This window comes from Henckelia pumila, chromosome 2, assembly GCF_033568475.1.
Source record: "Henckelia pumila isolate YLH828 chromosome 2, ASM3356847v2, whole genome shotgun sequence".
Taxonomy (NCBI): Eukaryota; Viridiplantae; Streptophyta; class Magnoliopsida; order Lamiales; family Gesneriaceae; genus Henckelia; species Henckelia pumila.
The window spans coordinates 22,865,598-22,879,291 of NC_133121.1; the positions used below are offsets into that span (position 1 = coordinate 22,865,598).

Below are 13,694 nucleotides of genomic sequence, written 5' to 3' on the forward strand. Positions count from 1 at the left end.
GCAACATGATGAAGTTAACATGTCCTAATCGTTCATGCCATATATCATAACTTTCAGTCAAGTAAGCAGAACCAATAACTTTATTCTTCGCCTCAAGGCGGGAAACATTCATTACATTTAATTTAAAGAGACCACTATCTTGGTACCCTTTACCAACAAATACACTAGATTTAGTTAACACGAATTTATCAGATTCAAAAACCATTCTAAATCCTGCCTTGCTCAAAAGAGAACCCGAAACTAAGTTCTTCCGAATGTCAGGCACATGCAGCACATTCTTGAGCGTTACCTCTTTGACCGAGGTCATTTTCAACACCACATTTCCTACTGCAACAATTTCAGACGTTGCGGAGTTTCCCATGAACAATTTTTGATCACCAACGGTGGCATATGTGGAATACATATCTTTTTCGGCACAAACGTGGCTCGTAGAGCCGGTATCGATCCACCATCCTCTTGGATCATCCACCATGTTGGTCTCACAAATAACGACACTTAAATCATATCAGAAATTGCTAAAGGTTCATACTTTTGTTCAACCAAGTTTACTTGCTTTGGTTTTTGATTTGCGTTGGATTTCTTTGGAAGTCGGCAATCCCTTGCCATATGATTCGGTTTGCCACAGTTGTAGCAACTTCCCTGGAATTTCTTTGCTTTCCCTTTTTGCTTTCCATCTTGGGGGCGCTTTCTCTTGTGACTCGTACTAGACTCCGCCAGATTTGCTTTGGCCTCGATTTCCATCATCTTTTTATTTGACTTGGCCTCAGTATTCCTGTTGTCCTCCTCGATGCGAAGTCTCACAATTAGATCTTCAAGTTTTAACTCCTTACGTTTGTGCTTAAGGTAGTTCTTGAAGTCTTTCCACATCGGAGGCAACTTCTCAATGATAGACGCAACTTGGAATGGTTCATTGATTTCCATCCCTTCGGCCAATAAGTCATGCAAGATGATTTGTATCTCTTGCACTTGACTCATTACAGTTTTGGAGTCTATCATCTTGAAGTCCAAAAATTTGCCAACCACAAACTTCGTTATGCCGGCATCTTCAGTTTTGTACTTCTTTTCCAAGGAATCCCAGAGTTCCTTGGCAGTCTTTACAGAGGAGTAGACACTATATAGAGTGTCGTCCAGACCATTTAGAATATAATTCATGCAGAGAAAATCGCTGTGGTTCCATGCATCTATCGCGGTCCTTCTTTGTGTGTCAGAATCGCCTTCAACGATGACGGGGGGATCCTCCTTGAGAAATGCTGTTTTGCTGCCAACGTTTGAAGTCGGCACCAGAGAACTTTGGCGGCTTTTCTCCATGAGCGGGGGCTGAAGCAAGCGGTGTGAACGAAACAGCAGACATCGACATCTTCAGAATTTGAGAAATACAAAGAAGGTTTCGTCTTGCGATTGTTACGAGGTTGTACTCCAAATTCTGAAGAAACTTTTACAGCAACAACAACTAGTCGAGGCGAGAGAATCTCTCTATCCGCAAGACGAAATTGCCCGTTAACAGTGCTCAACATTGGCGGCAATCGTCCCTAAGATACAATGACTAACGATCTTGATATAGCAGCACTACAAATATCACGAACTTCAGCGAACGAAAATAAGTTTCAACTTTTCTTTGAGAAAGTGAGGGAGAGATCTTTCAGAAATCAGAAATCTCATATATACGTTATCAGATGTTTTTGTATATATTTTCTGTGTTATAACCAACGTATATATAGTCTTATACACGAAACAACACGTTTGAAGGCGTAAGGATGCAACCCATGACAGAAAAAGCCCAGAAAGAGTCGTGACTTTTCAGAGCACAGAAGGTGCGCTCGGGCGGTAATATTCTACCGCTCGAGCGGCCAACTTTTAGTCAACCTTCTGTCTCGCACTTTTGGTGTCGCGCGCTGGCGGTAATATTTTACCGCTCGGGCGCAAGCCACTTTGAACGATGCGCTCGAGCGGTAATCACTGAATATTTTCTAAACCCACGATTTTCTCCATTTTTCGTACCTTCATTTTTAAATTTAAGTTTATTAAAAATAAAAATATTAAAACAACAAAAATAATAATAAATATTCATGTTTTAACAACACACACATTGCATGTGTATTCTTTGACCATTATTTTTTACCATCATAAATGGAATATAATTATAATATATATATATATATATATATATATATATATATATATATCATATATATCGAATTATATATATCTCACCACTTAATAACCAAATTAAAATTGATTTGGTGAAACAAGAGATGAAATATCTAAAATACCCTTCAAAAAACCAAAAAGAAAAAAAGAAATTTTTTTATCTCTATTTTAAAATTTTTTAAACCCACGATTTTTTTCATTTTTCGTACCTTCATTTTAAATTTAAGTTTATTAAAAATAAAAATATAAAAACAACAAAAATGATAATAAATATTCATGTTTTAACAACACACACATTGCATGTGTATTCTTTGACCATTATTTTTTACCATCATAAATGGAATATAATTATAATATATATATATATATATATATATCATATATATCGAATTATATATATCTCACCACTTAATAACCAAATTAAAATTGATTTGGTGAAACAAGAGATGAAATATCTAAAATACCCTTCAAAAAACCAAAAAGAAAAAAAGAAATTTTTTTATCTCTATTTTAAAATTTTTTAAACCCACGATTTTCTCCATTTTTCGTACCTTCATTTTTAAATTTAAGTTTATTAAAAATAAAAATATAAAAACAACAAAAATAATAATAAATATTCATGTTTTAACAACACACACATTGCATGTGTATTCTTTGACCATTATTTTTTACCATCATAAATGGAATATAATTTTAATATATATATATATATATATATATATATATATATATATATATATATATATAGATTATGTATTCTTTGACCATCTTAAATAAAATATAATTATAATTATAATATATTAAAAACACGATTTTTAATAGTGTATATATTTGAAATTAGTCTATTATCAATTGCACCAAAATATACAAAACTAATAATATATACCCCATAGATAGTTGTCTTTTAACCGTATTTGGTTTAGAGGATGAGATTGCTGAGAGATTGATAATTTGGTGGATAATGAATGGATAATTTAAATATGAGATTAATAGTGTATTGTTTGGTATGAATGATTTATATACATAAATAATATTTATCCCTTATTGGTTCTCATGATAAACGGTTGGACAAATATTCAAAAATGTTTATTGACCATAATACCCTCCACTAACTTATTAACCATTTCACACGCAAGTTTGTGGCCCATTAATTCACTTGTATTCTTCCTCATCTTCTCTTTCACCTCATATCAACACAGCTCCGGCGATTCACAGATCAAAATGAGACTTTGACATTCTCTGCACGGTAATCTCATCATTTTTCCATATATTGGTTAGAAAAAAATATGATTTCATAGTGTATTCTGCTGCAATCAATCGAAAACGATGTTCCCACGGTATTTTTTTTCTCTCGAGTCCAGTAGAATCAAACCTATATATGTAATCCATGGTAAATAATTTAATATATCTACTTCAGTTCATGTTAATTAAAGGTGGACATGCGATTCGGATGAATTATTGAGTTATATTCGTTTGCCTTCACAGTTTTGATTAGAGGTGAGTTTTTGGTATACCGTAACAAAAATATTGGTATGAAAAAAATTCATACCGATACCAATATTGAAATTCCAAAATTTTGGTATGGAAAAAATCCATACTAATATCGTATAGATACCAAAAAAAATTTGATATACCAAAAAATGTATATATATCGAAAAAATTTCAGTACGATTTTCCGAAAAGTTGATATTTTGGTTCGGTATCCCAGCCCTAGTTTTGATGACCTAATTCCCAATAAATGAGTTTGAGATTATGTAGTGACCCGTATCCAGAATTAACGATTAATGAGTAATTAATCATGTAATCATATTTAGATTAAGTAAAACATGATTAAAAAAATTTCAAATGGGTTAACGGAGTCCAAAAATGGATCCAGGACACTCAAAAATGGTCGGGAAGGTTCCGAAGGTTCGACGGGTTCGGAGGGTCCGAACCAGGTTAGGAGGCTCCGAACGGGTTTGAAGGATCCGAACCTAAGATCGGAGGCTCCGAACTGCATGTCCAGCTGTTCGAAAATAATACGTCATTGGTGACTTCATTGATTGGTCTTCGGAGGATCCGAAGTCAGGATCGGAGGCTCCGAACAGGAACGGAGGCTCCGAAGTCAGGAACGGGGGATCCGAAGTCGAGTTCGGAGGCTCCGAACTTCGCCTATAAATAGGGGTCCGAAATTTCATTTTCAACTCGCACCTCTCCTTTTTTTTTTCTCTTGATTCCTTAGCCTTCTAACTCAGATATAGGGAGATCTAGGCGTCCTATGGAGAATCCGGAAGTGGCATAGCGATCCAGGCATCGTAGCGGAGCTGTGGCCTAGTTTTGAGGCAAGCGACAACAAAGGGCTAACGACGGACGCAAGTATAACTATGGTTTTCTAAAAATATTTAGGAGTATGCAATAGTTTAGTTAAAGCTTTTAGAGCTTAATTAATGATGCATGGGTAATTGAATTGTAGAGTTGATGATAGGCTTGGAACCTAGAGTGGGACTGCTAGAAACTGCCTGTAAAAAGGTACGTAAGTATCGGCTGAGATAGCCAGCGGGTTTTGCATGCTTATATGTTGCATTTGTGTGTCATATTATTATGCAGCATGTGCATATCATATTGTGCCTGTCCATCTTTTGAGATGAGCCATGTAGGGCCGCTCAGCCCTGTTCGAACGGTATATGTCGAGCGCCCCGCGACCGACGGGTTAACCGGCACTGGCATCTGGAAGACACGGTCTACGTCCGTTAGGAATGAGCAGTGTACGCAGGGTTTGCTCCTCGGGTTGTACCACTCATGTCCTAGGCGCCATTACTAAGCAGTTGTATACAGTTATTCCAGATATGGAGATCCTGTCATTTGCATGCATCATATTTGTATGTTTTACCCGTGCTTATGTATTGAGCTTAGAGCTCACGTGCAGTCTTTTCTGTGTATCTGGACACCCCATTCAACGAGGCAGGTGTATGTGCATGATTGAGCACCAGGAGCTTGGAGTAGCCAGTGACCAGTGAAGACAACAGGATCAGCTGTAGGTTTTTACCCTTTAGGCTTATTTATTCGATTGGGTTGTATAATTGAATTTTTTTAACCGGTTGTATTCTGCCGGTATAATTTTATTTAAGTCTTCTGCAGTGATTTATTTAATGCATGCTTAATTATGCTCTTAACTCTGATTAGGTAGTGTATGCGGGTAGGGCCCTACATTTATTGGTATCAGAGCATGCATGCAAGAGACTTGGGATATAATATTAAGACTTTGGGTTATCCTTATAGGATTGATGAGACCTTGGAAGAGGTGATGATGCGGCGATTAGATTGCCCGAAGACTATCATCATCGGCAGGATTTCTGAAGATTTGGCTTATGGGATTCCAGCAAGTGCGGATAGGAGCGATGGATCGTGTCCAAGATTTCAAAATTTTTACTCATGTGGATCCTAGTTTTGGATCGAGTACTGGATGCCAGAGGGAGTGGTAGAGGATTGGTGGGGACTTACTTGATGTTTGCATCTGCACAGTCCGTACCATGATGACACTACTCTGAAGATTCTCCAGTCGTAGTTGGAGAGATTGTCATATTGACCTTCACCAAGGAATGCCTCGAGTGTCTAAGGCATGACAGGTTTTGAGCGTAAGGTCATTAAACTCATGCAGAACATGGTTTTGCCGGTATGATTGTATCGATACGTTCGGTAGGCATACGGGAAACTTCATGTTCAAAAGCATGATTTGGTTACAAGAAGAAAGTTGACGGTAGATCGTGAGTAGAAGAGGTCGACTGACATGTACTGACGCAGAGCATAGCTGGTTAACTATCACGTGCCATTTCTCCGGAGTTCTTTGTAGGAGGACAGTTAGAGAGACTTGGACGGGAGTACGCTTGCATTGATGCGTGTGTCGATGAGAAGCTTCATGCTCAAGAAACGAAGACGAGTACAATGATTTAAATACTGTATTGTTGTTATTTGTAAACAATATTTCAGTTGTAATGAATCATCATACTTTTGTTGTATCATTTCAAGTTAATGGTTGTACATTTTCATTGTATTGTGAATACTGTATGTATTATATGGGATTGTAATAAAGAAATTGTACATAACTTGAAACAATAATATGTGTATTATCAATTCAGCAATTTGTGAATGATTGCATGATTGTGCGGAAGGTTGGCTTGGTTTTAGTTGATTAGTGTTCAACTATTATAGCTCATGGGATTTGAGTGGGCCAACTGTGACTGTTTGACTTGTGGTTAGTCTAGACATTTTTTCTAGGATTGACCTAATGAGTCAGTAGACTAAGATAGTGCCAACAATGAGTGGACTCATTTAGAGGCATGAAGGGTATTGTTCGGTTTAGAACATCTGGGCTTTGTTCTAGGTTGTTTCCTTAGAACATTAGGCTTTTGAACCTTTCTAGGTTGTGTCATCGTGATGATGGGTTTTCACCAGGATTCCAGGTCCAATATATGCCAAGATTTTTGGACTATGACCATGTCTAGATGTGATAGGGCGCGACCCTATGGCAGCGTTACCTGGGAGTCTTTGTGCTTCAGGAGATGGCGGTGGGAAGACTACTCAGTCTAGGGATTTGGCAACAGTCACAACAGGGTATGGCCTTGGATTAGATATCAGGTTTGATATCGATGGTTTGATATCGTCTGGTGTGCCAGAGATATTAGTTGAGTGTTCTGCTGTGAGGAACAGTCTTGGAAGAATTTCCTCGACAAGTGTGTAATCTGAGCAGATAGGTTTTAACCTTAGGGTTATTGCTAGACGTGTGGATCTAGTAGGTGGACGGATTTCTTCCAGCGATGACTAGGGGTTGTCATCAGAGTTGTGGTTAGAGTTTCCATGTGATAGGAGTAATCCAAGATCTTGGATGGGATTCTGTTTTGAGACTTCAACTCGAATACGAGGACTACTCCATGATGATTGACTTCATCTGTGATGGATTATATCAGATGTTAAATATTGTATAAGACTATTTAATACAAGAGGGAAGCGTGGCCTATGCCCGTGAAGCCTTGGCGATTGTCCAGGTGGATTATTGAGGTAAGCTACCTTAGTATTAATTTGTTGCACAATCTTAACAAGGGATATAATCAGGAGCGTTTCCGAAGATTGTGGAAATCTTTGGGATTCGTTAGTTATGATTCTTGGACTTGACGAGCCGTGACGTTCATCCCGAATGAACGAGGTAAGGATATTGAGTCCAGTGTTTGCGCTAAGTACTGTCTGATATTTTCAGAGGTTGAGCGTAGGATTTTCCATGGGATGGAAATGGCCTAGGTTGATATATTGCGAGCAAATATTGGGCTTAGTTCTTCTTGATGTTCGCTTTGGGTGAACAAAACAACAATTAGTAGTGCTGATGTGGCATGGGATTTGTGCTAAGGCCTACTAGTGGCAATTGGCTAACTCTGTCAGAGTTAGGTTGATTAAGTTTAGTATACGAGACAACTGTCAGTAGTTTGACGAGATCGAAAGGGTAAATCCAATCAGTGATGATTTGGATATAGCAATCGAGAAATACTTGGGATAGTATTTTGTCGCTTAGTGCTTAGGAGATGAGTACTTAGTACAGTCTCGGAGCAGGAGATGCTTTGGAGTCTCTAGGTTTGCCAGAGACGAATCTACCGAAAGACTACAATTGACTTGTATAGTCAAGTTAGGTGTTAACTTGACAGGAGAAACAAGCAAAGGAATTGGTAGCTCCCCGGATAGTGTTCTTGTGATGATGTCTTAGTATACCGTTGGGTTTGAGATCCAACGAGAATTGTGTACTCGTATGGACATCAGTTGTTTGATCATGAGGTGTGACATTAGCTGGGATCTAGTTCTCGAGATTTAGCAGGGTGTGTCTGTAGTGACCCTGCATGGAATCACCTACTAACTGGCAACTAATAGCATGCAATAAACTTAATAAAGCAAAAAGCTTAACAGAGTAAAACGTGCGGAAACATAATCCATAAATTACATATCAGCTTAGTAAAATATATCCAGGCTTAATACTGTAGTGATACAACCAATCAAAAACTTAAAAGTAAACATTATACATCTATATCGAATCCTGCTGTATAATTAACTCCTCAAGTCACCTGCTCCCTAGTCCTTCCTTGAACTACCAGCTCCGTCCATCCTGTGACCTGCCCCATGGAATAGGGTGTCCAAGATAACAACTAGGACGTGAGCGCTAACGCCCAGTACATAAACATGAGTAAATACATAAACATGAGTAAACATATGAATGCATGCAACATGATGACTAGTAAAGGGTCATCTGAAAAGTCATGCTCAGTACCGGCGCCATATGAGTGCTGCCACCGCACGGATCAACCTCTGGGTGCAACCACACTCATCTAGTACACTAGAGTAGTCAGACATACATGTCCCCGCCGTCGCGGTACTCTCAGTGACAGACTATCGAGTATAGAGCTGAGCGACTCTATAATTAGGTATAACAAGATATAGGCTCAATGTGTATATGCACATGACATATGAATATAGAAAGCGGTAAATCATATATCATGCCATATAATAATGCCAAATAAATGCAACATATAAACATGTATACTCACTGGCAATCTCAGTCAATGTGTACGTACCTCTAGGCTAGTTCAAGTATAGTAGATCCTAGGTTCCAAGCCTATATTCAAAAGTTCACCGTATCACTACACAAGTTCTATAAGCCTTAACTAAACTAATAAGTACTCCCAAAACTGAAATAGATTCCCGGACCATACCTTCGTTAGTCGATAGCCCTTTGAAGTCACTAGTCCCGGATGACTATAACCACACCTTGGTTATTCCAGAACCTCTATTATAACCGATAGGGCCCTCAAGTGTATAACTCACACTATATAACTGATAGAAGAAGGAAACTCGGAATTCGTATTTGAAAATGAACTCCGGAGACCTCTATTTATAGGAAATTTTCCGATCAAGTTTGGATCCTCCGAACCTGAGTTCGGATCGTCAGATCCAACTCACTGCCTGCATGCGAGACACGTCGAGTTTGGACCGTCCGATTGCCACTTCGGGCCGTCCGAAGTGTCCTAAATTTGACACTTGTAAAAAACCATGGCTGAGTAATCCTGCCTAATTGGCTCTGGTGAAGTTCGGGCCGTCCGATCCTACTTCGGATCGTCCGAACTTGCCTTAATTCCGAAGTCAACAAGCCATATTCGGAGCCCCCGAGTCGCTGAGTTCGGATCGTCCGAAGTCCTATTCGGATCGTCCAAACTGGCCAAAATATTGAAAGTCAAATTCTTAATTCTGAAGTCCGATTAAACCCCGGAATCGGTTAATTACTAACCCTTAATCATGTTTAACATATTATTATCTTAAAATGGGATCTGGGTTACTACATTCTCCCCACCTTTAGATATTTCGTCTGCAAAATAAAATTTAAAGACAAATTAAGATAACAATATGAAACATCAAACCATGTTTTATTACAACAACTGTAATTACATCTTTACATGGTAATAAAAAATACAAAGCAAACAACTCTGGATATTCTGCTCGCATACGGCTCTCGGTTTCCCAAGTTGCTTCCTCAACACCTCGGCGCTGCTACTGTACCATCACAAGTTGTATAGTCTTGTTCCGAAGAACTTTCTCCTTCCTGTCTAGGATACGAAGTGATCGTTCAACATAAGACAGATTTGGCTCTAGCTGAATATCAGAAGAATGAATCACATGTGATTCATCAGCTATGTACTGTCAAAATAACGATACATGAAAAATATTATGTATACTGGAAAGAGATGGCGGTAACGCCAAATTATAAGCAACATCTCTGATCGTCTCCAGTATCTGGAAAGGCCCAATGAAACGAGATGATAACTTGCCTTTCACACCGAATCTCATCACCTTCCTGAAAGGTGATACTCGTAAGAATACATACTCACCAGGCGCAAATTGAAATGGCCTGCGATGAATATTAGCATAACTGGCTTGACGATCTTGAGCAGCTTTGATCCTCCGCTTGATCAAATCTACCTTGTCTACAATCTGCTGCACCAACTCAGGACCCTCGACTTGTCGTTCCCCGACTTCATCCCAGAATAACGGAGTACGACACCGTCGACCATACAATGCCTCGAAAGGTGCCATATCAATACTACGATGATAACTATTATTGTAGGCAAATTCGATCAAAGGTAACTGATATGCCAAGATAAGTCAAAGTCCATGACAGAAGAACGTAGCATATCTTTCAACGTACGAATCGTCCGCTCTGACTTCCCGTCAGTCTCCGGATGATATGCAGTGCTCAAACTCAGAGTGCTACCCAACGCCTACTGAAAACTACCCCAAAAACATGAGGTAAATCGCGGGTCTCTATCACTAATTATGCTCACTAGAATCCCATTCAATCGCACTATCTCCTGGATATATAAGCGTGCCATGCGATCATAAGAATACTCTCGGTTGTAAGGAATAAAGTGTGCTGATTTCGTCAAACAATCAACAATGACCCAGATAGCATCACACTGACGTGAAGTCATAGACAAGTGGGTGACAAAATCCATAGTTACGTGCTCCCACTTCCATTCGGAAATCTCAAGATTCTGCAGTAATCCACCTGGTCGTCGATGTTCAACCTTGACCTGTTGACAAACCAAACATCTTGAAACAAATTGATATACACTCCGCTTCATCCCTTTCCACCAGAATCTAGTTCGCAAGTCCTTATACATTTTCATACTTCCAAGATGAATAGACAATCGACTCCTGTGAGCTTGAGATAGAATATCGTTCCTGAGCTATGCAACATCAGGTACAACCACTCGATTTGATAAGCACAATAAACCATCTGCCTGATAATGGAATCCAGATGTATTAGCTCCATTGGCTAGACGTGCCAAACGCTGAGTCTTAACATCAGATATCTGAGCATCTCTGATCCGAGAATACAATGCTAGCTCAGATAGAATAGTATACAATCGAATCCCATTCCTCCCTTTCTTGTGATTGAGCGTAAAACTCAATGAACAACACTCTTGAACCAAATGAGATATTTCACTAGTCTGAAATGCAGAAAGTCTCACCTGCCGACTCAAGGCATCAGCACTAAGATTAGCAGAACCTGGATGATATTTGATTTCACAATAATAATACTTCAGAAGTTCCATCCAGCGTCTCTGTCTCATATTCAACTCCGCCTGAGTGAATAAATACTTCAGACTCTTGTGGTCCATGAATATCTCAAATTTCTCGCCATAAAGATAATGCCTCCAGATCTTGAGCGCAAATACAATGGCGGCTAACTCGAGATCATGTACTGGATAATTATTCTCATGCGTCTTCAACTGTCAAGAAGTATAGGCAATAACATGTCCTTGCTGTGTTAGAACACATCCTAGCCCCTGACCAGAGGCATCAGTGTAGACAACATAACCTTTTGATCCAGAAGGTAGAGCTAGCACAGGTGCAGTAGTAAGACGTCTACGCATCTCGTGAAATGACTCCTCACAATCCGAGGACCATATGAAGGTAACATCTTTCCGAGTAAGCTGAGTCAAAGGCCTGGCCAACTGTGCGAAATTCTCGATGAACCGACGGTAATAACCCGCTAGACCCAAGAAACTACGAATCTCACCGACCGTAGTCGGACGAGACCAGTTCAGCACTGCCTCTATCTTACTAGGATCAACATATATTCCTTCACTAGAAATCACATGACCGAGAAATACTACCCGATCAAGCCAGAATTCACACTTGCTCAATTTTGCATACAACTGCTTTTCTCGTAATGTCTGAAAAATAATCCTCAGATGCTGTGCATGCTCATTCTTATCATGAGAATAGACAAGAATATCATCAATGAAGACAATGAAAAATCTATCCAGATATTCTCGAAATACTTGATTCATCAGATTCATAAAGACTGCCGGTGCATTCGTCAAACCGAATGGCATCACCAAAAATTCATAATGTCCGTATATGGTCCTGAAAGCAGTCGTAGAAATATCTGAGTCTCGTACCCGCATCTAGTGGTATCCAGATCTCAGATCTATATTGGAGTAAACAAAAGTACCCTGTAATTGATCGAACAGATCATCAATTCGCGGCAAATGATACTTATTATTGATGGTGACACGATTCAGCTGCCTGTAATCAATACATAATCGCATCGATCCATCCTTCTTCTTGACAAACAACACAGGTGCTCCCCACGGAAAAACACTCGGACGAATATATCCCTTATCAAGAAGATCCTGCAACTGCTGTTTCAATTCTATCATCTCTGACGGTGCCAGACGATAAGGCGCTCGGGATATAGGCGTAGTTCCTGGTACTAGATCAATACCAAATTCAATCTCTCGAACCGGAGGAAAACCAGGAATCTCATCAGGGAATACATCAGGAAACTCGCTGACAACCAATAACTGATCGATACCCGGACTACTCGTGGACATATCAACTGCATAGATAAGGTAGCCCTCCCCATCTGACTCTAAGACATGACATGCCTTCAGAGCCGATACAAGTGGCATCGGAGGTCGCGCACCCTTACCATAAAAGTACCAGCTATCACCCTCATCCGGATGAAACTGTACCAGACGCTAATAACAATCCACAGTAGCGTGATACAAAGTCAGCATATCTATTCCCAAAATACAATCAAAATCTGCCATGGCTAGAATCATCAGATTAGTAGACAACACGTGACCCTCAAACTCTAGAAGGCAACCCATCACTAGACGTTTAGTTACTACCTCATGCTCCAGCGGAGTAGATACAACTAAATCCATATCTAATGATGCATAAGGTAATCTATGTCTCTTAACAAAACGGCTAGAAATAAAGGAATGCGATGCTCCAGTATCAATTAAAACAAGTGCAGGAATACCACATAATAAAAAGGTACCTGCCAACATGCGATCGCTTCCCTCAGTAGCCTGATCCTAAGACAGAGCAAACACCTGCCCTTGAGTCTGTGGACGGTAACCAGAAGAACTCTGTGGTGCTGGCTGCTGATGTGGAAAAGTAGAAGCCTGAGATCCAACCCGTGATCCCGATCCACTAGCAGAACCCATACGCTGAGGACAATCTCTCTGCAGATGTCCCTGCTCACCACAAATATAACAAGCACCAGTAGCCTTCCTACATGAAGCTGCAGGATGCTTCCCACCACAGTGACTACAAAACTCCTCCTCCTTCTTCTTTTTCTTCTTCCCGAAATGGAATGTACCTCATGAACCACGAGAACCAGACAAAGTAGTAGTAGTAGAAGAAGACATAGGTCCAGATTGCACAACAGATTGAGCCCTAGGCCCAAGAGATTCACTAGGCTGTCCTGGCATCATCAACTGTGCCCGCCTGTTGCTGTTCTCCACTTGACGGCAACGGTTCACCAAAGTCTCATAAGATGTCGGATCATCACAGACGACAACTTGTGAGTACATATCTTGATTCAGGCCTTGCAAAAAGATATCACACTTGGATGCATCACTATCACTGATATGAGGACTGAAAGGTAGCAGATCAAGAAATCGTTGCTGATATTGATCAATAGTAATTGATCCTTGCCTCGGAGTCAGCAACTCCATAGA

At 39.8% G+C, this 13,694-nt stretch overlaps 1 protein-coding gene across 1 annotated transcript; it reads right to left on the minus strand.

Moving 5' to 3' along the window:
• Positions 1-495: 495 nt before the first annotated feature.
• LOC140877364 (uncharacterized) lies at positions 496-1,308 on the minus strand. The gene has a single exon (XM_073280899.1). The coding sequence runs from the start codon at positions 1,306-1,308 to the stop codon at positions 496-498; it is 813 nt and encodes a 270-aa protein (XP_073137000.1).
• Positions 1,309-13,694: the final 12,386 nt, after the last annotated feature.